A 26,146-nucleotide genomic window follows, 5' to 3' on the forward strand; every position below is an offset into this window, starting at 1 on the left:
AAGGAGGCTAGTGTGGTCAGAGGCAGGGAATGGAGGGAGGTGGCCACAAGCCAAGGGGTGCCTGGGGAAGCTGGAAGAGGCAGGAAAAAGCCTCCCCTAGAACCTCTGCAGGGAGTGGCTGTGCCCACACCGCGGTGCCCTGCTCTAGCCTCCAGAAATTGGAGGGAGAAAAGTTCTGTTTTTTTTGAGCACCCGGTTTGTGGGGCTCTGTGACAGCCGCTGCAGGACACTCCTGATGCTCAGTAAAAAAGCCACAACTGTTTGTTTTCCTGGGTGCCCAGGACTTCACAGAGCTGGGTCTGCCCCCTTGTACCCGAGGGGTTTACCCAGATCTGTGGGTGCCTGGGGAGGCGGCCCTCTCCTGATGGCTGCAGGCCTGACCGCCCGACACTGCCCACGGGGTGGGGACCAGGGCCCCAGGGGCGCATCTGCCCTCTCCCACATGGGAAGCAGAGCTGCTTTGCCTTCTGTGCCTAAAGTGGGCGACCATTTTTAAAATAAATCACACCTTACAGAAAAGGCACACCAGAAGGGAACAGCTCCCCGCATCCCCATCCCGGCCCCCAGACCCGACCACGTGGTAGCTGGCCACGCGTCCTGATGTGTAGGTCTGCCGGGGCTTCTTGGAAACACTCGGCCCCTGCCCTCTCGGCCATTGCCCATCCTGGCCTCCACTGGCCACCTGGGAGTGGAGACAGAGCACACCCAGTGACTAGGGGCGGGAAAAGCCCCAGGCAGTCAGGGAGGCCCCCTGAATGTCCACCCACTGCCCCTACGGGCTTCGGATTACCTTGACCATGCCGTCACCCCCTTCCCGGTACACCCCACCCCTCCCGAGAGTAACACTGTCACTCTGACTGCACCCCAAGGGCCGGCTCTGTGTGATATTTATTTTATCGTGGTGTCATGTATTTACCCAAAGCATCCTGTTTCAGCTGCTTTTAACGGGGCTGTGCTGGGCAGTAATCACATTGCAGTGTTCTGCTGCCATCACCACTGTCCCCACCAAAACCTCTCCATTTCTCGGAACAGAAACCCTATGCCCCTAAAGCAACAGCTCCCACCCCTTCCCCCAGTCCCTGGCACCCACCACCCTGCTCTGAGTCCCCTGGGAACAGGCTCATCCCGACTACATCATGCAAGTGGGCTCGGATGCCTTGCGCTTCGGTCTGGTCTCCTCGCCCAGCACAGGGATGTCGAGGCTGTCCGAGCTGACCTGCCTGGGCAGGCCCTCGGGCCCTTCCCACAGCCGCCCGGGTGCTCACGGTGGGCTGCACCCGCTTCGCCCTTCGGGAAGGGGCAGCTGTGGGCTCCTGTGCTGGCACCTGTGTGGGCCCTGCCTGCAAGCCCAGCACTCGCCCCTTCTCCAGACCCAACAGAGATGTGGCAGCTCCCCCTGGCGTTGTGCAGAGAAGCCATGCAGGTTATCGTTGTTTAACTTGTGGTGTGCGTTCCAGGCGAGCCAGGGCTGAACTGTCCGCCTCCTGGGCAATATTCATGCCCAGGGGCTCCCTGCTTTCCTCTGGGCAGGCACCAAGAGGGCAGTGGGGCCAGAAGGCATGCCCTCCTGTTTGCTCAGACCTCGAGGGAATTCTCCCCACTTGTCTGGGGAGGAGCTTGGGGCACGAATGGGGAGCACCAGGGAGCCGGGCATTTATCAACCCAGGGTACTGTCAGACTAAAAACAAACCCGGACTTGGGGAAGAGGTTCTAGGGGAAGGGATTGTGGGGTGGGGGTGCAGCAGAGGGAGGGGCGGCACACTGGGGAGCACACCCTGACACGAGGCCCCCAGAGAAGACGGTGTACGCATGGGGTAAAGGTCAGAGCACGTATCCCCGTTTCTCCGGGAGGCGTCAGGGCTCGGGGGCCTGGGGGAAGGAGAGAGGCGCCACCGGGCTTGCTGGGGAACCTTTTGTCCCCCAAGTTCACTGATGGTTGATGAGCCCCGATGGAAACTGGAGGGGCCGTGCCTGGCCCAAGGTGGAAAGGGGCCCCCCTGAGCCTTAGTCACATGGGACAGGGTCTTTGCAGAACCACATCTTCTGGAACACAAAGGGTGGGGGTTTCTTAGCCTTGGCTGGTTCCCAGGATGGCAGGGCTCAGGTACAATTTAACAGTATCCGCAGAGGCCACATGCCTCAGTTTCCCTCGAAGGCCCACCCACCCAGACCCGCAGCCCCTGTGAAGGAAATGGAGGGGCGGCTTAGAATACCAATACCAAAGCTCTACTGTGTCCTGGACCCCTTAGGACCCCTTGTACCCCGTGACCTGGGGCCTGGGGCCTTGTCCCATTTTGCAGAGAGTCCATGGAGGCCCCGTGGGATCAGGGATGGTCAGCCAAGGACAGGAGGCCCCTGGGACTCAGGAGCTTCAGCCTGGCTCCCCAAGGGCCCTCTTGTGTAAGTTTGGCGTTCCCCCCTCCCCTGAGCTGGGGACATAGCGGGCCCATAGCAAGCAACAGATGTGGGCCAGCCTGGCTGGAGTGTTTGGAGATCAGGAGGGCCCATGGCCCTCAGCGGCCACTGCGGGGGTGAGGGGTGGCCTGGGGTTGGGGGATTCTTAGAGCCTGCGGGGGCAGAGCTGGCGCAGGGCAGCACGGCCTGGGGGATACTGGGCCAGCAGTTCCTGCACCTCCGGCCTGTCAAGCAGGGCAGCCCGGCAGGAAGAGCTCCTGCAGCAGCAGTTAAGAGCTGAGCTGAGTCCGCATGTCCTGGGTCCGAATCTCACTCTCCCGCTCCCTGCCCCAGTCTCCTGGGGAAGCCACTTCCTCCCTGTGGGCTAGACCTGCTACAGGCCCCATACACAAGCCCCCCCACCCTGGGCTGCACCCTGAGCACTTTGGTGGGGGCGGGGTCCTAAGCCAGGGCAGGGCATGTGGGGGGGACCCTGTGTACCTGGGGAAGGTGACAGACACAAACAGCAAGTTCCCACCTGGCCAGGGGCCTGGGGAAGGGGCTGGCAGGTGGGGCAACCTGGGCAGGCCAAGTGAGCACTCGCGCCGGTCCCCAGGGGGCCTCCCTACCTGGTGGAGGCGATGAGGCCACGCTCCAGGCTGCGGCCCAGTGCCCCTCCTACCCCTGGCGAGCACCTGGCTGTTGTTATTGTTGTTGTTATTATTATCGCTAATTCCGTCAGCGTCAGCGAGGCTGCTCCCAGCCAGCCAGGGCCGCGTACACCTCGCCCTTAGGCCCCCTCCCGCCGCCCGGCCCCCCCACCCCACCGGGCCGTTCCACTGCGTTGCGGCGCGGGAGGGCGCGGGCGACGGCGCGACCCAGATGGTTCCGCCCGGCGCCGCCCCCGCCGCCGCGCCAAGCCGCGCCGAGCGCTCCCGCAGGATGGCGCGGGCCAAGCTGCCGCGCTCGCCGTCCGAGGGCAAGGCGGGCCCGGGGGGCACCCCGGCCGAAGCCTCGGCCCCCGAGGAGCCGCACGGGCTCAGCCCGCTGCTGCCTGCCCGCGGCGGGGGCTCCATGGGCAGTGACGTTGGCCAGAGGTAGGGGCGCGGCGGGCGGGCCGGGCCGGGACCCCGGCGCCTTGGGGGCATGCAAAGCGACAGCTGCCGTGCCCCCAGAAGAGGTTTTGCATCTTCCCCGCTTCGCATCTGCATGGCTCTGCTCCCTGCACCTGCTGAGCTTCCGGCAGCCAGGTGTGTGTGTTTGGAGGGGAGGGCAGTTGAGGAATGGCTGGGGTCTCCCTCTGAACCCCACCAAACTCTCCAAGCACCCACCGTGTTTCCAGCCAGCACTGAGGGAGCCTGGGGTGTGCACAGCCCCCGCTGTTCTTAGAGACCTGTGCTTAGAGCAGGCCCACAGGTAAGGCTGGGGGCGTAAGCTATGTGCTGTGCCAGGTGGGCGGGGTGGGGGGGGTGGGGGGCCTGGCCATAACTGCCGTCCCACCACGGCACCACTTGTGCTGGATCCATGGGTACTTCCTGGAGTCAGGGCAGGCATTTGTGTCCCCACTTCACAGGCGAGGCCCAGAGAGGTCAGGGGACAAACCCAAGGCTGCACAGCAGATTGGGGCCAGGTGCATGGGCCAGGACACTGACAGGGCTCAGGCTCCTGTGGGCAGCTAGCTCCCTGTGCCCCAGCCTAGCACAACCAGTGTGTGTGGGGCGGGGGGGGGGGGGGCATGCCTCCAAACCAGTGCCTGGCCCGAGTGGCACTTGTGGTACAGAGGGCAGAGCCCTGCAACAGGGAGGTGGCTCCTGGAAGGGAACCGAGCAGGCGGGTGGGTTGGCATGGCACCTCCAGCTGTGCTTGGTCCTGGCCGCCCGGGAGTGCAGAACAGACAGCAGTACCCCCATTTCACGGTTGAGGACACTGAGGCACCAGATGCTGCAGTAGATCCTTAGCCAGCGTCTTCACTGCTGCTGGAGAAAGCAGGATGAATCAGACCCTGGCCTGGTGTGCCGGCAGGAATTCTGTGGGCCTGGGGTGGGGGGCAGTGCAGGCTGGGTACAAAGGGCAGCAGGTGGAGTGGGGGCCTAGGGAAAGGGCCTTCCAGGCAGAGGGAACAGTAAGGGCCAAAGCCTGGGGTAGGGGTGTCAAGGTTGGGGGCGGAGGTTGGCGGACGTGGCCTGGCAGATGGCACACCTAGGGGAGCCTCTCCCCGGCCCCTCCCTCCTGGCCACCAGCTAGCCCTACCCTTCCCCCTCCACACACCCCATTTCCTGCTCCTGCCTGCAGGCCCAGCACCCGCTCCTTCTCCAGACCCAACTGGAGGGAGATTGCTGCTAGTGTCACTCCCATTTGCCAGTGGGGACTCCTGAGACTCAGAGGTTAAGTGCCGGGTCCAGGCTGGTGCTTATAGGCAGCCTGCAGCGGTCGAGGGCGATTGCCCGCCTGAGCCCCTGGGGACCGAATTCTTCTCCTCTCCACCCTCTTCCTGGATGCTGTGGGGGGTAGTGATCCTGATCCCTGAGGCTCCAGTTACAGCCAGTCTGGCCCCTGCAATGGGATTGGCTGTGTCCCCAGTCATGAAGGGATGGCAGAGATGGCAGGCCCTGCCCCAGCTGCACCCCAGGCCCGCAGTGCAGCATGGGAGCTGGGCGACCAGACCACCTCCTCCAGGAAGTCCTCCCCCGTCCTCCCCCTACATTCACCAGCCTCTCTCAACTCCCTTGCAGCCCCCAAGGACAGGGTTGTGCTCAGACGCATCTTGCAGATGGAGAAACTGAGGCAGAGCAGAAATAAAGGTGCTGTGTGCAGCTGTACAGCAGGGCACGGGCCACACCGGGGCCTGAAGCCCTGCAGCCCCACCAGAGGCACACTCCTCTCCCCAGGCATTAGATGTGAACCCTGAGTGTGGTGGAGAGTGATAAGCAGTAGGGAGCCCAGGAAGGTTCTTGAGCAGGGGAGGACTTGGAGGAGTTGCTTTTAGGAACAAGGGTCTGGTGGGAAAAGAGCAGGACCGGGGAGTGCTCTGTCAGAGCGAGCCGGCCCCGCCCCTCCCAGGAGTGCCTGGGCTGGCTCTCCTGGATGCCCGCCACTGCTGGCACACGGGGGCATCTGCACTGCCTCCCAGAGGCCGAGTACCAGGCAGGAAGGAGGCCCCAGTTCCTGGCGCGAGTCCAGAGTGAGAGTCCCCTCCCCAAACCACCGCTGGCTCCCTGCAGCTCACCTTGTGGGCACGTTGGTCGGCCGTTGGGCCCTCCTCCCTGCCCCAGCCCTGGGTCAGGGCCCTGGGCTCTGTGCCCTCCTCCCCTGTGTCTCCCTCCATGAGGCTCAGTAGGGAGGGAGGGAAGCCCGTTTAGTAGGCACTCAGCTGGATGGGCTGCTGGGGGCACAGTGGGAGGCCATGGCCGTCCAAGGCAGTGAGGGATGTTCATGGGGGAGGGGGCGGGTGGCAGACAGGTGCTGCAGAGACCCCCGAACGGGGAAGCTGAGGCTGGCAGCGTTTCCTGTGGGATTGTCAGCGCTGCCTCCTAGGGGTAGCTTCAGGGGTGGGGCTCGTGCAACCCAGGACCCTTGTGGGAGGTGGGGAGCATTCAGGGGATGGGGGCTCCCTCAGGACTGGGTCGACAGAGGCAGTTTGGAGGGGAGCAAGAAGGGAACCCCAGCTGAGGGGTCCTGGCACAAAGGCCCTGGGCAAGGGGCGGGGCCTAAACGGGAGGGGTGGGGCTGGGGCTCCCCCAGGGTTGCAGCTGGGATCAGCCCTAGCAGAAGGTGGAGGGGTGGGCAGGCATGGTGGTCCCACTGGCCGTGACCTGGGGCGGGTCCCCATGCACCGCCACACCTCGGCCACCCGGGGGGAACCGTCCCTGCTGCCCATGCGGAGCCGGCCCGCACCCTGCCCGCCCTGAGGACGCCAGGGCCCCACTCCCCATTGGCCCTGCCGCTCCAGGCCTCCATCCCAGAGAACCCTCTCTGACCCCACGTTCCCCACACAGCTTGGGAGGCTGCTCACTGGCCGCTTCCTGTGTCCCCATCGGGCACTCCTGCCCGCTGGGCCTAAGCCACCGCTTTCCTCAAAACCACCAAGATAAAAAAAAAAAAAAACCACCAAGATACACCCCCCCACTCCCCACTGCCAAGCACGAGCCCACTCACCTCCCGCCCAACCCCCACCCCAGCATCCCAGCCCACAGGCCTGTCCTGCTGTCTGCAGCCACCCAGCGGGATATCTGGCATCCATGGCCCCCCAACTAGGGTCCCCCCTTCCTCCAATCCTGGGACCCACAGTGCCTCTCCCCCGCACTCCGGGTCCCCCTTGCCCAGCTCCCAGCCCTCACAGCAGCTCTGCTCCCTCCCCATGGTGTTCCATCCCAGGCCTCAGCTGTTTAAGTGGGTGGTTTTAGGGACCCCCAGGCCTGTTGACATTAAATTGAGGCCGACAGAGCCCCCTGCCCGGCCTGTTCCCCTCGCCTTCCTGGGTTCAGGGTAAGGCCCTACAGATCCAGGCCTTCTCGGGCCTTCCACCCACCTCGGGAACCCTCCCTGCCCACACAGTCCCTCCCCTGCGCCCCCCTCCCCAGCATCCCCCTTGCCAGCTTGTGTTTGCATCTCCCTGGCAGCTCCCTGCCTCCTTTGTAGCTCAGCTGGAATGTCCCTTCCCTTGAGTGTCCCCTCTCCCCACTGTTCTTCTTGTGGGATTTCAGTTTTGCTGGGTGCAGAGAAAGGAGCAGGGACCCCCAGCAGACACCGCCCAGCAGGGGCTGCCTCAGGGGGCTCTGCAGCCAAGCGCCCAGCCCTCCTGCCCATGGCGCCTCTCCACCCACCCCAGAGTGGCCCGGCAGGAGCCACTCCAGCCCGCGAGGCGCATCCTCAATGCCCAGGCTCCCAGTCGCCCCGATGGGCCATGAAGCCCCCTTCCCTGGAGTCCGTCTCACGGTTACACTCAGGTGTGGACAGCAGACGTGATGTGGAGAAGTAAGGCCTCCAGGTTGGGGCATGGTCCCGGGGCAGCTGGCAGGGACAGCATTGGAGGACCAGGCCGCAAGGTCAGGGACAGGACAGTGGCACCTCGAGCTGCCTAGAGTTGGGGGTGGATGGCCTGTGCAGAGCCAGCTCCCCCTCTCCCACTTCTCGTGCTGTAGCCCACCTATCTGTCCTTCCTGGGAGTCTCGTTTCGGGGATCCCTGGGCCCCCAGCTCTTCGCTGCTTTGCCTGGCACCCCCTTTCCCGCAGTCACGGCTCGTGGGTTGGGGGCATCTATTCCTGACCCCACTGCTGCTCCTACTCCAGCAAGGGGGACCCTAAGCCAGACTCACTCACAGGACCAGCCAGGGGCTCATGGGAACCCTGTAGTTCCTCCCTGCTCTGCCGGGAGCCGCCAGCCCGGTAGTCACAGCCCAGCCCAGAGCCAGGCTCCGTCCTCACCCACCCCCAGAAGGGTAGGGGGGCTCCTAAAGACCCACCAGGGCCTGCTCTGGCATGTGAGCTTGTGTCTGAAACTCTACAGTACTGTAGTGCCGACTCATGTCCTTTGTGGCTTTCAAAGGCAGGAAGCGTCTCTGAACCTCTGGTTCCTCCTCTGGAAAATGGTTGCTTTGAGGATTGAGAAGGAGACATCTGAAAGAGTGGCCCAGGACAGGAGCATGATTGGGGGTGTGAGTGGTGGAGTTGCAGACACACCCCACCCCTTAGCAGCTCTGCCCCTACCCCAGTCCCCAAGCCGGCCAGCCTCCCCTTTCCGCACCCCTCCCCCCGCACGGATATGCTGACTCCCCTGGGTGACCTACAGCCTGCCAACCAGCCTGGGGGGGCCTGAATTCTTGCTGCCTTGGGTGCTGGCCTGCAGGGGCCATGGGCTGTAGCTGCTGGCCCAGGAGTGGGGTACATCGTGGGCATGTCAGGCAGGGGAGTGGGGGGTGCATGGGCTGGCCATGGGTGGCTGAGAGGCAGAGCTGCGTCCCTTCAGGTCGTGGGCTGAGCCTGTCTGTGGCCCGGACCCTGGATGTCACACGTGCTCATGCCCAGGTGTCCGGGCCCAGTAGGGACCGAGCAAACACGTGGCAAAGGCCACTGAAGGCCAAGGGGTCCGGGTTCCCTCCAGGCTGTACCCTCCTTGTGGGAGTCATCACTGGGCGTGTGAGGACACCCCACCAGGCTCCCCAGCTTTCCAGGGCTCGGGGGGCCCCGTCTGTGCTCCCACCCCCACTCCACCAAGCATGCCTGGGGTGCCACGGATCATGGGTGGGCACCTGGCTGCCCCCGCCTCCCTCAGGCCCTGCTGGAGCCTCCTTGCCTGTCTGTGTCCACTGTCCATCTGTCCCTCTGCCTGCTCCTTTGTCCGTCCGCCTGCCTGTGCATCCATCTGCCTGTCCACCTTCCATGTTGATGTGCCCGCTCTGTCCCCAGGCTCCGTGTGGAAGATTTCAGCCTGGACTCCTCCCTGTCTCAGTAAGTGCTGTGCAGACGAGGGGGCTGCCGAGGGAGACGGCAGGGGAGCCTCTGCCCAGGTCCCCGCGTGCTGCTCGGGGGTGAGGGCACATGGGTGGCCGACGGGGGCGTGGGAATGGAAAGTGGGGCCGAGGGGCCTGGCCTGCCGCAGTGACCCGACGGCAGAAAGTGGGTCCCCAGGGCTCAGCCCTCTTCAGAGCTGCCTGTGTGGCGACAGTGTCCAGGGGACCTCAGGAGGCAGCAAGGCTGACGCCAGGCCCCAACACAGCCAGGTAGGGTGCGGGGTTGGCCAGAGGCCTCTCAGAGCAGCCGGATCCCCAGGACATTCCTGGGAGAGCTCTCCGGACCCCACCATGGGGCACGTCGCCATCCCAGTGGTCAGCGGGGGCAGCCTGGTCCTACTCACTGGTGCTCGCTCTGTTGTGCCTTCTGCAATGGCCCCAGGGCCATGGCCACTGCCATTGGAGCGTTTGGTCTCGGGCGACGGCTAGGGGATGGAAGTGAAGTGGAGGCGGCACCCACGACCCGCAGGCTCCCCCCGGCCCCCCATTTTCCCTGACGGTCAGCCAGAGGGGTCGAGGCTGCTGCTGCCCATTGCATCTCCGTCCCAGCCGTGGGGGCCACGGAGGGTGTGCAGCTGGCCCGGCCTCTGGGGTCCCTGGCCCCCCTGGGGCATGAGTGCCGTGGGGCCCAGCCCGGGCTGCCTAGTCGGGGACGCCCAGCCAGTGTCCTCCTTCTGTGTGACAAGTTGGCGTCCACCCTCCCTGGTCATGTTGTCTCCTTGATCCCACCCTATTCCTCAGTTTCCCCAGTGGTGGAAGGGGCCGGGGCCTGCTCTGCCTAGCTCCAAGGTGCAAAGGAGGGGGGCGTTGGCGCAGCAGGAAGGTCTCTGCCCGCCTGCTGCTCTCGGGGCAGGCCCGAGCTGGTGGGGGGTGGGGGGACCTGGTTGATGGGGGCAGCGGGCTCTCCTGGGGCAGTGGGCTTGGGATTGTATGGGGGATGGCCTCGTTCCCCCTGCCCCACCCTCCCTGGGACCCCAGCCTCCCAGTAGGTCACCAATCCTTGGGTTGTGTGGGTGAGGTGCAGCCTCCCAGCCTGGGCAAGCCTGCAGGCTGCCCAGCCCCCACCCGCACCCCCACCCTGCCCTCGGGCCACTCACAGAATCCGCTGACGACAAGCCCTTCCTCCTGGCCCCCCCCACACACACCTGCACGGACTGAGATGAGCCTGCGTGGAGCTCCCAAGGCCCCCTCCCGACAGACCAGGGGGCAGCACCCGGAGCTCGGCCCCAGGCGAGCTCCTGGCTGTGTGGGCCAGGGGGAGGGCACTTGCTGCTGTATGCCCACCTGCCCCCCTTGGCCACCCGCCAGGAACCCCCAGGAGACCACTCGGCCCTCCTGCCTTCCCACGCCACCTGGGCGACCAGCCCCTTGCCTCCCCATGCCCCTTCCCTGCAAGGGTGCCTCCGTGGGTCTGTCTTGGTGCAGGTGAGCCCTGGGCTCAGGTGGGCAGTGGGCACAGGCTGTGGACTGGCTGCCGGCCAAGCCGGATAAGGGGCAAAGCCATGGCCGAGAGGTGGCCACCTCTGCTCCCATCCCTTGAAGGCCCGGTACCTCTGTCTGTCCATCCACATTGGACAGGCTGGCCAGTGCACTCTAAGGGGCCCTTTCGGGGAGGGAGGGCGCTCTCCTGCCCCCTGGCCTCAAGCCCTGTCGGGGCCCTGCCTGGGAGGCGCCCCCTGAGAAGGAGGCCGGGTGAGGGCGTGCTCATAGTGCCAGGCCCACGCCTCGCTCTTCTAGGACCACCCCAGGGACAGGGACAGGCAGTCCCCATGTCCTTGGGACTCCCTGGGTCTGAGGCTCCCTCCCCCAGCCCCCGGGCTCATGTCAGGCCTGCCCCTAGTGTGATTGGGGCTCACTCCTGCCATCCTCACCCCCTAGGACTCATGCCCCAAGCTTGGTCCGGGGCCCTGGGCAGGGGCAGCAGCGGCCCCTAGGGTGTGCCCAGACCCCCACGTCTGCACTCGGCTGTTGCTTTCAGGACTCTGCTGACAGGGACAGGCGTGGGGGCTGAGGGGCCTGGGTCAGCGCGAGCCCACGGGGCAGCACCTTGACGCCCAGCTCTGGGTCCCCCAGCCTGGGCGAGTTCTCAGGCACCTGAATCTCCCACCCACGGACCCCTGCCGACCCTCCTCTCCCCACCTCGGGCCGCAGTTGGGGGCATCCGCCACGCAGAGCTGTGCACAACCATAGCTAGGTCAGATCAGCAGACAAGAGCAGGCAGTCACAGGCGTGGCGGGTGCCGGGTGGAGACCCTGCGTGGGGCACCTGGCAGCCCTCAGCCCAGCTTCCCAGGGGAGGCGCAGAGAGGACGGTGTTTGTTTGGCGATGTAGACAGCACCCTAGCTGCCAGGCATACCCTGAGCCCTTGGCGGCTCTGGCCTGCATGCCCCCCCGGGGTGGGGGTAGGGGTCCAGGACTGTCCCTACTTCTCAGACAAGGACACCAAGGGGCTCGCCAAGGCCCAGGTGGGTGAGGCCGGCTTCCCAGCTGCAGTGCCCCCAGGGCCCACTCGTTCATCCCCTTGAGCAGCAGCCTCCCCTCGGCGCCATTTGCCCTGTGCGTCTTGAACCTGGGGGCCTCCCAGCGGCAGCCCAGCCCCGGGGCTTGGGGGATTCTCTGCCCAAGCTGGCTCCACACTGCTCTCCTGCCCCAGAGGCTCCCCAACGCCCAGACTTCTGCGCCCAGCACCCTCTGGGCTAAACCACTCAGGATGCATTAAATACACTTTAGGGTAAAGTGCAGCCTTCTCTATCTACTTTCTGTGGCAGTGCTGGAAGAAGTGGGTGGCCACAGTTCATTAAAGATTAAAGGCGAGCGGGTGTCATTAATTTCCGGTCATGCAGGACTCCCGCCTCCGACAAAGGCTTCCTCCAGTTGTGCCCCTCTGGGTGGGTGCTGCCCACCAGGCACCGCAGGGGCCACCCAGAAGGTTCCACAGCCTCCTGGGCAGGGAGCATGGTCCTCGATGGTCCTTGTCACATTGCGACAGCTTGGTGCTCTGATTTTGGGGTGTGCCTGAGACGGCCCCTCAGACAGGGCATGGCTTCAGCCGAGCCGGCAGCAGGGGACACGTCCCCAGAGCCACAGCCTCCCCCTTCCCAGGCCAGGGGGCTCCCAGCCTGGGGCAGGGGCGCCACCGAGGACCCCCTCTAGCCCCAAGACACGGTCCCCTGCCCTAAGGTGTGGCCCCTGCTGCGGCCGTGAGCCCCACCCTGTCCCTCAGTCTGCACAGAACTTGTGTTCAGGTTTTGCAGAGGAAGCTGAGGCAGCAGTGAGCCCAGGCCAGGCAAAGCCACCAAACTCTCAAGGTGACGGTGTTCTGAATTCTCGTGTCTTTGGACACCCAGGGCCAGCTCCAAGGGAGAGGCTTGCATGGACCCCACCCCATGGGCAGCTACGGGGAGGGAGGGTAGTGGGAAAGGGGGTTAGTGTTAAGTTTAGCCTTGGCCCAAGACCAAGACTAACTGAGCTGCTGGAACGCCACCTCTTCTGTGCAGCCCTCCAGGATTGCCCCAGTCTCCCTAAAGGTGCTTTGCCCTCCTGACCTCATGGGTCGTGATGCACTGCTAGGAGTCGCGTGAGGGCAGGTGCCCTGCTAAGAGTCTGGGGCTCTGTAACTGAGTCCTGCCACCCAGGGGATTCAAACCACAGACACTGCCCCCTGGACCTGCAAGCCAGAAGTCTGACACAAGGTGCTGGAGGCCCCTCCTGCCTCTTCTGGCTTCTGGTGGTGCCAGCCATCCTTGGCACGCCTTGGTTTTGGCCTCCTTGCTCGCCTCTGCCCTATTGTTCCCCAGCCATCTGCCCTCCTGTCTGTCTGTCTGCTCTTGTTTGGACTCCAGTCGGATTGGATTCAGCACCCCCCACCCCCCCAGTCCAGTGTGGCCTCAGCCTAACTAATCACGTCTTTAGAGATCACGTTGACAAGGCTGGGCTGAGGCCTAGAGCATGTGTTTTGGGGGGCCACATCTTGCCCCATATCGGGGTTCACGTGGGATACCTTGTCCAAGCCCCATCCCTCTGTGAGGACGGGGTGCCATCTCCCCCATGCCTGCACCTGGGCCTCATCGAGGCAGCCTGCAACAGGGGGGCGGGGGCTCAGAGGCACAGGGTGACCGGTGCAGACCCAGAGCGCCCCTTGGGCCAGTGTACCGGCTCTTAATGGCCCCAGGGGATGGCTGGGGGGACCATGAGGCCTCTGCCTGGCACAGCCACCTGTCCCTATCATGGAGACTTCTCAGAGGGAAACACACGAGCAGCTGTGCCTGCTGCGGGAGCCCCGGCATGCATCACCTCCGTGTGTCCTTTGAGTCAGGGCTGGCTTCATTTTGGCGACTCCTGGAGCCCCCACGTGGGCAGCACTCATGGGCACAGCTGGGCAGGGGACAGGGTGGTAGGGATAGTGGCGTGGCGGCCAGGTGGCCCTTCTCGGGGGTTGCCACAATGAAGGTGGCCCGTGGGGGGTTGCACATGCTCGCCCCCCTCTGCCTGCCCATCCAGTGTGCTTCCTGCGATTTCTGCCTGGTCCATTGGAGTGTGTTGTCAGGAGCCGCCAGAGGCCCGAGGGTAGGGGAGCGGCTGGTGGAGAGGGCCCATCTGCCCTGATAGCCGCCAGATAAAGGACCAGTGTCTGCTCCTGGAACGTTCCAGAGATATGACGAGGCCTCAGGCACGGCCACATGGGGCCTGTCTGCATCCTGTCTGCACCCTGCCAGGCTGGCACTGTTGGGCCTGCTCAGGGCGAGAATGCAGAGGCAAGGGCTGGGGGGGGCAGCCCTAAGTCTCCATGGGGCCTGGAGGCGCTGGGCCCCGAGGCCTGGGTGTGTGCAGCCGTCCCACGTGCAGGTGTGGAGTGAGGGGGCCCCTCATGGCGCCCCCCCCACCCCCTACCGCCTTGCCAGGCCAGCGCCGTGTGCCAGGCACATGGCACAGGGGCTCCCGGTTCTGAGGGTCCAGTGGGGGCACCTGGGGGGGGTTGGCCTGCCAGGGCTCCACTCTGCGCAGGGTGCTGCATTTTGGGGGAAGCACCCTGGCTCGGTCTTTGGCCTCTCCCTGGCTGGAGCCCCCATGCCCCATCTCCTGCCCCTCCAGGGTCCAGGTGGAGTTCTACGTCAACGAGAACACCTTCAAGGAGCGGCTCAAACTATTCTTCATCAAAAATCAAAGATCCAGTGAGCAGAGACCCTGCGGGGGTGGGGGGCTCAGGTGCAGGGGTGGGGCTCAGAGGCGGGGGTGGAGCAGGAATGAGCTACCCCCAGGAAGGGGGAAGGGCAGGCCCAGAGAAGACTTCCTGAGGGAGAAGGGAGCCCCAAGTGGACTCAGAGGAACTTGGGGGACCGGGCAGAGGATGGGGGTCTTGAGTTGGTGAGTGAGGGGTGCGGGGGTTGGGCCCCTCCTGGCGGCCTCACACTTTGGTCCCAGCGGGGTCTAATGCTGGGGTTGGGCAGGCAACAGGGCTCGGCGCAGACGTCTCCAGCTGCCCCCCAGCCCTCCCCGCCCCCCAGCAGCCCCCACCTGCCTGCCCTTGGGCTCCCCAGCTGTGAGCCTGGGCAGCGCGGACCCCTCCTGGGATCAGCGTGGGGGCGGGAGGACAAGCAGGGCAGCCCCTCTGAGCCCCACGTCTGTCGGGTGGGGTCAGGGTGGTGCCTCCCCAGAGGGGCTGCACAGCAGGCACCTGTGGGCACCGCCTTCCCAGCCTGGTGGGAGGGGGACCCTGACACCCCCGCCCCGCCCCTCAGGCCTGCGGATCCGACTGTTCAACTTTTCCCTGAAGCTGCTCACCTGCCTCCTGTACATCGTGCGCGTCCTGCTCGAGGACCCCGCCCTGGGGATCGGATGGTGCGTGGCGTGAAGGCCGGACCGCGCGTTATAACAGTGGCCGGTGGGGTCAGTGGGGGGCGTGGGGGGGACAGCCCTATGCCCAGGGTTCAGGTGGACGTTCCCGGACGGCGAGAACTGACTGGCACCACATGCTCTGGTTCCCTTTGGGGCCGCAGGCGCCCAGAACGCTCATTTCCCTGGACCCCTCCTGGGTCTGGCATGCCTCTTTCTGGGTTTGCCCCTTCACTTGTGCAGAGCACACCCTGCAGCAATCTGCAGGGAAAGGAGCATGGGTGCAACTGCAGGGTTTTGTGCATGGGTGCAACTGCAGGGAAAGGTGCACAGGACGTCTTCCCAGGACCCCGCCGCTGAGGCCAGATCTGTTCTGTGGTCTTTTTGCCTCTGGCGTTGCCTTCGATGCCTCCGTGCCATCTCTGAGTCTCGGTCACTGTGTGACGCTGGGCCCAGCATCTGACACACAGCTGTGGTGCATCCTGGTCTGCCCGGCTGCTCTCACAGGTCCCGCGCAGTGGGTCAGGGTGCTGGTTTGAAAGGATGCATGGACCCTAGAAAAGCCATGTTTTAATCAAAATCCTGTTTCATAAAAGTAGAATAATCCCTATTCAATTCTGTATGTTTAAAACTGTGATTGGATCGTCTCCCTGGATGATGTGATTTAGTCAAGAGTGGTTGTTAAACTGGATTACGTGACGACGACATGTCTCTACCCATTTGGGCGGGTCTTGATTGGTTTATTGGAGTCCTATAAAAGAAGAAACGTTTTGGAGAATAGGAGATTCAGAGAGAGCAGAGAATGCTGCAGCACCATGAAGCAGAGAATCCACGAGCCAGCGACATTTGGGGATGAAGAAGGAAAACGCCTCCTGGGGAGCTTCATGAAACAGGAAGCCAGGAGAAGAAGCTAGCAGATGATGCCGTGTTTGCCATGTGCGCTTCCAGATGAGCAAGAAACCCTGACTGTGTTTGTCATGTGCTTTCTCACTTCAGAGAGAAACCCCGAACTTCATCGGCCTCCTTGATCCAAGGTATCTTTCCCTGGATGCCTTAGATTGGACATTTCTATAGACTTGTTTTAATTGGGACATTTTCTCAGCCTTAGAACTGTAAACTAGCAACTTATTAAATTCCCCTTTTTAAAAGCCATTCCGTTTCTGGTATATTGCATTCCGGCAGCTAGCAAACTAGAACAGTTGGTTTAAACCATAGGAATTTATGGGTTCATCGTTTTGGGGTTAGAAGATATGCCAAAATCAAGGTGTCAGGAAGGCGCTGCTTTTTCCCAAAAGGCTCTGCTTTCCCGTCACATGGCAATGCTGTCTCCTTCCCTCCCACTCCTCCCGGCTGGCGTTTCTCCATGAGGCCTCTAGGAACTTGGGACAAAACCCACCAGCCACTGTCGGCCACACCTTCACTACATCTCCTAAAGGCCCTTCTCACAGTGTTCGCGCCAAAGGAGCACAGACTGTAATGAAGAACATGCCTCAGCTGGGGCTAGGGGACCCCAGCTCAGGGCCCAGCATCCTTTTGTGCCAGGATTTTCTTCAGTTATGTCTGTGAAGATTGTCTCCCTCGTTTTCACAGAACTCTCTGGAATTCCTGTTCTTTGGATGCCAAATTCTGGAATTCCTCTCCTCTCCTCTTTCCCTGCTTTGCTCTTCCTGGAACGTTTCCCTGGCTTCGTTTTCAGCTTTTTGGTTGAGGTTTTCATTCCTGTGATCCCATTCTCTAATTCTCAAGCATTCTCACCTCTGAATGCCATCATTTTTGCTACAGATAGTCACCATTTTCCAGCAGCTGTCTGAGATGTCTGTGATAGATTTTCTTTATTTAAAGTTTTCTACTGCCTGCTGAGCCACTGTTTTCTTCCAGTGAGTTCACCTTGGTCCCTGTTTGTTGTACGAGTAAATTTTCTCCAATGTCTGGTGACGTTTGGCTGCCATTTACGTTTTGAGTGGGCACCTGGATGCTGGTGGAGCCCTACAGCCAGGCTGAGTGGAGCAGCTGTCTGCACCCCCGGACTCTCCCCTGGCCTGGCTTCCCGAGGGGGACTTCCCAGGCTTTCTCCAGGGGGCCAGGCCTGGGGACTGTGCAGAGGCGGCTGGGCCTGAGCCTGAGTGGGCTAACTTTCACTTCACTGCCCTGGTTTCGTCTGTCAGCCCATGTGCTGCTGGGCCTGGCGCAGCCGGACAGTCCTTCACCCTCTGCAGGTGACATCACCCCTCCCCGCCTTTGTCCAGGCAGTCGAGGATGGAACCCGTGGCTGCAGTAGGGGGACCAGACCTGACCGACTCACACGGAGTTCTGGGTGCATCCCCCCTCCCCGTCCCAGAGGCTCTGGAAGCCGCTTGGCGTTCCCCACTGCCAGCTTCGGTTTGATATTTGAAGGTTGAAAAAGCCAATTCCCGCTGGTCAGTCCAGCTTTCAAATTTTTGCTGTTCTCTTTCTCTGTGTTGTTTCAAAACAAGCAAAACCTCCCTGTACTGTTATTTTACGTGGATTTCTGGAAGGAGCAGAATTAAATGCGTGTTTCAGGCACCATCATGCACCTCTGCACAGAGGCCCAGGGGCCGTTCCACACATCACCCAAAGGTGGGCTCCTGCTCAGGACCGTGTAGGGGTTCCTGAGACCCCGGTGGCCCCAACCTGCTCCTCCCCCACCACTCTCAGGCCCCTCTCCTCCCCACCTCTCTCCAATGTCCCGGCCTCTACTCAGTTCCTCAGGTCTCTGCACGTTTCCTGCCTCGGTGTCTTTACACACACTGTTCCCTCTGCCTGGACCTTTCCTGCCCCCCTCCCCCCACTTTCCCCTTCAAGCTTTGCACGGTCTACATTCCACCTTCTCTGGGGGCTGACCTCCAGCAGCCGAGCTGAAAGCCATCTCCTGGCACCACCCACCTCAACTTCCGGTTCATCTCTTTCATAGCTTTCCTCTCACTTCATAATTGTCTATTTACTCGATTCTTTCTGTTACTGTTGTCCACATGTTCTGGTTTGCTAGCTGCAGGAATGCAATGCACCAGACACGGAATGGCTTTTAAAAGGGGGAATTTAGTAAGTTGCTCGTTTACAGTTCTAAGGCCAAGAAAATGTCCCAATTAAAATGAGTCTATAGAAATGTCCAGTCTAAGGCATCCAGGAAAGAGATACCTTGGTTCAAGAAGGCTGATGAAGTTCAGGGTTTCTCTCTCAAGTGGAAGGGCACATGGCAAACACAAAATTTCTCTCTCATCTGCAAAGGCACATGGTGAACATGGTCAGGGTGCCTCTCTCATCTGGAAGGGCACATGGTGAGCACGGCATCCTCTGCTAGCTTCTTCTCCTGGCTTCCTGTTTCAGGAAGCTCCCTGGGAGGCATGTTCCTTCTTCATCTCCAAAGGTCGCTGGCTGGTGGGCTCTCTGCTTCTCGTGGCTATGTTGTTTCCCTCTGCTCTCTTTGAATTGCTTTTTCTCCAAAATGTTTCCCCTTTTATAGGACTTCAGAAACTAATCACGACCCACCCAAATGGGTGGAGACACACCTCCAGCTAATCCAGTTTAACAACCACTCTTAATTGGGTTCCATCTCCAGGGAGATGATCTAATGACATACAGTATTGAATAGGGATTATTCTGCCTTTATGAAATGGAATCTTGATTAAAACATGGCTTTTCTAGGGGACATGCATCCTTTCAAACTAGCATACCACATATCCCCACAGGAATCAAATCTGTTTTGCTTGTTACCCAGCTCCTAGCCTGGCTCCTGACAGAGAGAAGGTGCTAAGAGCTTGCTTGATTAGATGGGTGGGCGTGAGGATGGATAGATGGATGGATGGATGGATGGATGGATGGATGGACGGATGGATGGATGGTTGGATGGATGGATGGATGGATGGTTGGATAGATGGAAGGACGGACAGATGGATAGATGAATGAATGGATGGGGATTAGTGGATGAATGGGTGGATGGATGGGTGGAGGGGAGGATGGATGGATGGACGGACAGATGGATGGATGGATGTAATAATGGATGGGTGGATGGTTGGATAGATGGATGAATGAATGGATGGGGATTAGTGGGTGAATGGGTGGAAGGATGGATGAATGGATGGATGGATGGGTGGAAGGGAGGATGGATGGATGGACAGATGGATGGAAGGATGGATGTAATAATGGATGGGTGGGTGGTTGGGTAGATGGATGAGTGGATGGATGACTACGAAGATGGAAAGATGGATGGGTGGTAGGATGGGTGGATGTTGGATAGATGGAAGGATGGACAAATGGAAGGATGGACAGATGGATAGATGAATGAATGAATGGATGGGATTAGTGGATGAATGGCTGGAAGGATGGATGAATGGATGGATGGATGGGTGGATAGATGGAAGGATGGACAGATGGATAGATGAATGAATGGATGGGGATTAGTGGATGAATGGCTAGAAGGATGGATGAATGGATGGATGGATGGGTGGAGGGGAGGATGAACGGACAGACCGATGGACGGATGGATGGATGGTTGGGTAGAGGGATGAATGGATGGATGACTATGAAGATGGATACATGGGTGGATGGTAGGATGGACAGGAGGATGGTCAGCCATGCCTTGAGGGAACCAGGTTTCCCATTAAGCTTGGGGAAACTAGGTCAGCTGAGAGAAGAGGAAGGAGGAAGCTGCCTCTCACATGAAGCTCTTTGAGCAGTGAGTACTGTCTCTTTGGCCAGTGGCCTGGCCTCAGTTATGGTCTGAGTCAGAACCGGCATTTTTGTCATTTTTGTGCCCCTGCTTGGAGAGGCTTGTCCTTAGGAATGATGTAGGGATATTGGGATGTGCTCTACAAGTCAGCCCCATGGGAGCAGGAGCTCAGCTTTCTCTCCTTGCCCAGCACTCCCATCCAGCTTGTTCTTGGTGGCCTCCAGCCTTGTGTGTCTCTACACTCTGCCTCTTGCTGTTATGGCCTCTCCTCAGAAGTCTGGATGCCAGCAGAAGTAGGGTTCCCCAGCTCTTGCCTGAGCACTGTCTCCCACTGTTGGGTTCCTGATCCCTCAGGCATAGAATGTCTTCTCTTTCTACTCCCTGCCAAGTAGGGAAGCGCCCCTATCCCCACTGCTCTGTCAGAGACCCACCCTTTGGGGAGTCTGTGCAGAGTGGGGAGTGGGCTGCCTCTGAGGCCATGGAGCCCAGCACTAGGAAGGACCCTTGGGTGGTGGGGTATGGGTGTTGGTGGAGGACCTGCAGCTGGGCCAGTCTTCATTTCTCTCCACAGCTGGGGCTGCCCCAAGCAGAATTACACCTTCAACGAGTCGTCCTCTGAGATCAATTGGTGAGTTTCCTGTCCTGTTTGCATTTGCCAAATGTGCCCCTGGCCTGATTCCTGCTTGGAGACCCAGGGCCAGAGTAGGATGGGGAGGACAATGGTTCACATGCCCCAGACTCTCCGGGGTGGACGCTCAGCCTCAGCCTGTGAAGAGTTCCCTAAAGAAATCTCAGCTGAAGGTGTCATGCCTGCACCCCCACTTTTCCTGCGGACCTGTTCAGCTGTAGCCCAGGACCATGGCTATGTGGTGGTCAGAACTGAAATGTCCGCTTCAGAGTACATCCTCTGCGGGCTCAGAGGGAGCAATTTGGGAATTATAGCAAATGCCAACTCTCTGTCCTAAGCTGGTTTGACCCAGCTCCTGCTTCTGGCTTGTTCTTCCTGAGCCTCACTGGGCTCAGGGCTCTTGCACAGGGTGGGTCATGAATGAGATCCATACAGCCAACCACCCCCACCCCACCCCCACCCATCCATCTACCCATCCTTCCATGCACCCATCCATCCATCCATCCATCTCCTGTCCATCTACCTCATCCTCCACCCATCCCCACCCTCCCATCTATCCTCCCACCCACTCATCCATCTCCTGTCCACCCACCCCCACCCATCCATCCAACCAGCCACCATCCGCCCATCTCCCTGCTCATCCTTCCATCCATACCAGTATCCATCCGGTGAAGTCAGTCATTTCTTTTCCAATTTATAATACTTCTAACAAAGGAAGGAATGTGCCTCAAAATCAAGCAATGGGATGACTAGTTGGGGTAGAGTCTTGGTGTAGAGTATTGGCCATGTACCCCAGAGCTTAGCCACCTCCCCTGTGTAGACACCACTTTCCTCATGTCGTTTCCTCCCCACATTCTTGCTCCAGTTTGCATCAGAAAAGTGGGCCAGGACCGCTTCTCTTTCGCCTGCTCTCTGCACCCCTGCCCCTCAGCCACCCAGCTTTGCAGCAGCAGGTCTGCATTTGCCAGAGCCTTGAGCATGGTTCACAGCTCTTCAGCTGCCCTCACTCCTGTCACCCATTGCTCCTGTCCCCAGGAGGCACAGAGGCAAAAGGGACATGCTAACCCCTCTCTTCACACCACCAGCGCCAGCATCCCCTTCTTTCTGGGTCTGCTGCTTGGACCAGGGCTCATGTAGCTTCTGAGCCCAGGTCTACTTCCTGCCCTGCAATCCCTGCAAGGTCTGGGGATTTCTGACTTGATTCCCTGGGGCTGGGCTCGGAGGCCTCCCATACCCTGGGAAATCACTGGCCATTCTCACTGTAGCTGAGATTCATCCTACAACATAGGGGGCCTGCAGGGGACCAGGGTTTCAACCACCTGAGAGGAGAGGAGGGGTCAGAGCTGAGTTTGACCACCTGCTCCGCACCCCATCCTTTTCTATTCTTCCACACACCAGCATTTTTTTAAGACCAAAACATTTTATTATTAATAAAATAAATACTTATATATAAAAGCATTACAGACCAAAAGCTCTATTTACATGTGTTGATTCAAGTTTCAATTATGTGGCAAACACTGAAAAACCACATGCTAGCATTTGTATAGAGGCTCCCCCTAGCCAAGAATGCTCCTGCCCCCAGTTTCATCTCCCTGTACCCCATTGTGGGTGAGGAAGTGGAGACTCTGGGCATCTGAGAGGACCACCCGTTAGCCCTGCTCCAACTCAGTGGAGGGTGGTGGGGGAACTGGAGGGCAGTGGGGGGACCGGAGGGGGGGCAGACTGGAGGGTGGAGGGGGGACTAGAGGGTGGTGGGGGGACTGGAGGGTGGGGGGGACTGGAGGGTAGGGGGGCGACTGGAGGGTGGTGGGGGGACTGGAGGGTGGGGGTGGATGGGAGGGTGGGGGGTGGACTGGAGGGTAGGGGGGCGACTGGAGTGGGGGCGGACTGGAGGGTGGTGGGGGACTAGAGGGTGGGGGGGGACTGGAGGGTGGGGGGGGACTGGAGGGTGGGGGGCGAACTGGAGGGTGGTGGGGGACTAGATGGTGGTGGGGGGACTGGAGGGTAGGGGGCCGACTGGAGGGTGGTGGGGGGACTGGAGGGTGGGGGGGGACTGGAGGGTAGGGGGGCGACTGGAGGGTGGTGGGGGGACTGGAGGGTGGGGGGTGGACGGGAGGGTGGGGGGTGGACGGGAGGGTGGGGGGTGGACTGGAGGGTAGGGGGCGAACTGGAGGGTGGGGGGGACTAGAGGGTGGGGGGGACTGGAGGGTGGGGGGTGGACTGGAGGGTAGGGGGGCGACTGGAGCGGGGGCGGACTGGAGGGTGGTGGGGGACTAGAGGGTGGGGGGGGACTGGAGGGTGGGGGGTGGACCGGAGGGTGGGGGGTGGACTGGAGGGTAGGGGGGCGACTGGAGCGGGGGCGGACTGGAGGGTGGTGGGGAACTAGAGGGTGGGGGGGGACTGGAGGGTGGGGTGGACGGGAGGGTGGGGGGTGGACTGGAGGGTAGGGGGGCGACTGGAGCGGGGGCGGACTGGAGGGTGGTGGGGGACTAGAGGGTGGTGGGGGGCTGGCAGTTGCAGTCCGGTGATGACGTGTCGCCCGCCCTGCCCTCCAGCTGGAGGCTCACCTTCCTTCTCTTCCCAGGGCCCCCATCCTGTGGGTGGAGAGGAAGATGGCTCTGTGGGCAGTCCAGGTGGGTGACCTGGCCGTGCCACGTGCCCCCATCCCCGTTGGGGTGCAGCCCTTCCCATGGGCAGGGAGCATCAGAACGGCTGTACGGGACAAGGCTCAGGGCTCTTCCTGCAATCTCCAGGGGCCACAAGAGCTCGCTGTCCCTTCTGTCCCTCTCTGTCTCTGTCTCTCACTGTTCTCTCTGTCTCTATCTCATCTTGCTATCTCTTCTCTGTCTCGCTGTCCCTTTTATCTCCTATCTTGCTGTCCCTTCTGTCTCTCTGTTACTGTCTCTGTCTCACTATCCCTTTTCTGGTTCTCTGTCTTTCTGTGTCTTTTGCTGTCCCCTCTTGTCTCTCTGTCTCTGATCTCAATGTCCCATCTCTGTCTTGTTGCTCCCTCTCTCTCTGTCTCTCTGTCTTTCTATGTCTCTTGTTGGTCCCTGTCTCTCTGTCCCTGGTTTCACTGTCCCATCTCTGTCCCACTTCCCCCTCTCTGTCTCTCTCTCGGTCTCACTGTCCCCTCCCCGTCTATGCTCCTTGTCATCTGCCCACTGTGGGCTCCCTGCCCCTAGAGCATGTAGAACAGGGGCCTTTGGGGTCCGCATCAGGTCTGGGACCCTGGGACACGTTGGCCCACAGGGCTTTGCCAGCTGAGGCCGCGTCTCAAAGTTGGGCCCAGGCACACACACACCCCCCCCACCATGACATGTCCTAAGACCCTGGGCTCCGGCCACCTGTGGAGCGCCCCCCCATCTGGCTCCAGGCTCCCCCCTCCCCGGCCCCAGGTCATCGTGGCCATAATAAGCTTCCTGGAGACGATGCTGCTCATTTACCTCAGCTACAAGGTGAGCCCCTCCGCACCCCCAACTCCACGGCCCGCCGCACCTCCCCCCACCCTCCCTTCCCCTCCCCCTCCGGTCCCATCTCCTGGCCGGGGGTGGGTCTCCCTCCCTGCCCCCGCCCTGGGGACCCCGCCCCCGCCCCCACCTGCGCTGACACCCCGCTCGGTGCCCAGGGCAACATCTGCGAGCAGGTCTTCCGCGTGTCCTTCCTCCTGGAGATGGTCACCACGGTGCCCTTCATCATCACGGTGGGTGAGCCCCCCCCCCGCCCCGCGCGCCGCCCCCGCCGCCCCTGACCCCGCCCCCCCCGCAGATATTCTGGCCGCCGCTGCGGAACCTCTTCATCCCCGTGTTCCTGAACTGCTGGCTGGCCAAGCATGCCCTGGAGAACATGATCGTAAGCGGGCGCGGCGCCGGGGGGCAGGGTGGGGGGAGCGCGGCCGAGCCCCTTCCCTGCTGCCCCGAGGCCAGGGCGACCGGCCCCCACGCGCGTGCCCTCTGCATCACGGTGACAGGCCCAAGTCCACTTTCTCTCACACCAGCGGGGGTCCTCGGCTCTAGAGCCAGGACAGGACAGATCCCTGAGCCCACAGCTCGTCACCAGCCTGGAATAAATGGCTAGGGGGAGGCAGGAGGGGCCTGTGCAAGGGCCCCGCAAATGCAAACCAGGGCCTCACAATCCTGGGGGTTCACACAAACCAGGGCCACACAAACCCATGGCTAACACAAACCCACGAGTCACACAAACCCAGGGGTAACACAACCCCAAGCTGTGCAAACCCGGGCCATGCAAAACTGGGGCCACACAAACCCACGGCTCACACAAACCCACGAGTCACACAAACCCAGGGGTAACACAACCCCAAGCTGTGCAAACCCGGGCCATGCAAAACTGGGGCCACACAAACCCACGGCTCACACAAACCCACGAGTCACACAAACCCAGGGGTAACACAAACCCGAGCCATGCAAACTCGGGCCATGCAAAACTGGGGCCACGCAAAGCCCACGGGTCACACAAACCTTGGCCACACAAACCCGGGCCACACAAACCTGGGGGTCACACAAACTGGTGGTGCCACAAACCGGAACCACACAAACCTAGGTCACACAAGCCCGGGGCCAGACAAACCAGTGCCATGCAAACCATGGCCATACAATCCTGGGGGTTCACATAAACCTGAGCCACACAAACCCGGGTCACACAAATTGGGGCCACACAAAAACCCAGAGGTCACACAAACCAGTGCCATGCAAACTGTGGCCACAAACTGGGGCCACACAAACCCGAGCCACACAACATGAGCCAAACAAACTGGAGTCATACACAAGCCACAGCCACACACAAACCTGGGACACTCAAACCAGAGGCCACGCAAACGAGGGCTCACACACAAGGCAGGGCCCCGCAAGCATGAGGGCCTGCCCCTCCCCCTCCCAGCCCAGCCCCTTGGGCTCGGACCCTTCCCCTGTCCTAGTTGCAGATGCAGATCCCCTCACTGACGCCCGGCCCGGCACTGACTGACCCCCGGCCCTCCTTCCTGTACCTTCCCATCCCGGCTCACAGCCCCCCAGGGCAGAATTCGTCCCGGGGCAGGAGAGCTGATGGGGGTACCCCGAGGACTCACGTGGGAGCATGGGGGGCCAGCCACGGGCTCCCCAGTCCTTCTCGCACGCAGCCCCGAGTGCACACGCCTGCTTTGGGGTTTTGGCAGTGGGTGGAGAGGCCGCGCTGGCCAGGGAGGGAAGGGGAGGTGCAGGGGGCCCGGGCCCTGTGCCCACGGGGCCGCGTCCGCCCACAGAACGACTTCCACCGCGCCATCCTGCGGAGCCAGTCAGCCATGTTCAACCAGGTTCTCATCCTCTTCTGTACCTTACTCTGCCTCGTCTTCACTGGGTGAGGGGCGCCGCGGGGTGCCCGGGGTCTCGCGCGACCTGAGGACCCGGAGGTGGCCCTGAGCTCACGTCCCCGGGCAGCCCAGGGAGACCGGGTCTGGGGTGGGCTCCGAGGTGGGCTGGGGGTTGGCCCCTGGCCTGGGTGAGGGCCCTGGCTCGTGGTCTGGCTGAGAGCAGAGTCGGGGGGCAGCGAACACCTGCCCCCCCGCACCCCGTGTTCTCTGAGCCGCTGGCCCTTCCTGTCCCCCAGCCAATGATGCAGGGAATGGGCCACTAAGGTTGTGGGGGACACTCCCGCTCCCCCGTCCCCTTCCCCACTGCTCCCACCAGCCCCAGCAGAGGCAGAACAAGGCATCCTTCTGGGGGTGCCAACCCACCGGGTAGCTCAGCCCCACTCCCTCCAGCACCTGTCTGCCCACCTCCCCCATGCTGCGGGGCACCAGCTGTGACCGGGTGATGGCCCTCAGGCCCTGCCCCTTGCTCCCTCCAGCTGGGAGAAGGGGACATGGAGTCACAGGAGGGGACAGGAAGTGCCCAGCATTGCAGGGTCCTCCATCCTAGCCTGTCCCCTCACTTCCCGCTGCTCCTGGCACTGGGGACACCCTCCTTCCCTGGGCAGGGCTGAAGCCCTGAGAAGTGGGGTGACCCTTATGGGCAGCTTAGTGCCTGTGAGGGGGGCGTGAACCCTGCCCGACTAACCCCAAGGCCACCCTCAGCCCACCTAGCTGGGTGAGACAACAGGCTC

At 61.6% G+C, this 26,146-nt stretch overlaps 1 protein-coding gene across 4 annotated transcripts in view; it reads left to right on the forward strand.

The window, feature by feature from the left end:
* Positions 1-26,146, forward strand: part of KCNT1 (potassium sodium-activated channel subfamily T member 1) — a 104,442-nt gene that overhangs the window by 45,974 nt on the left and 32,322 nt on the right. For 3 of the 4 annotated variants that reach the window (XM_077148774.1, XM_077148775.1, XM_077148776.1), the window contains exons 2-8: positions 13,995-14,074; positions 14,642-14,741; positions 22,635-22,683; positions 23,449-23,508; positions 23,679-23,753; positions 23,819-23,902; positions 25,308-25,402. In XM_077148774.1, coding sequence (XP_077004889.1) covers positions 13,995-14,074; positions 14,642-14,741; positions 22,635-22,683; positions 23,449-23,508; positions 23,679-23,753; positions 23,819-23,902; positions 25,308-25,402 — 543 coding nt within the window. Of the gene's footprint in view, positions 1-13,994; positions 14,075-14,641; positions 14,742-19,993; positions 20,051-22,634; positions 22,684-23,448; positions 23,509-23,678; positions 23,754-23,818; positions 23,903-25,307; positions 25,403-26,146 lie in introns of all 4 variants that reach the window. The other variant, XM_077148773.1, reaches the window with a different exon arrangement.

This window comes from Tamandua tetradactyla, chromosome 2, assembly GCF_023851605.1.
Source record: "Tamandua tetradactyla isolate mTamTet1 chromosome 2, mTamTet1.pri, whole genome shotgun sequence".
Lineage (NCBI taxonomy): Eukaryota > Metazoa > Chordata > Mammalia > Pilosa > Myrmecophagidae > Tamandua > Tamandua tetradactyla.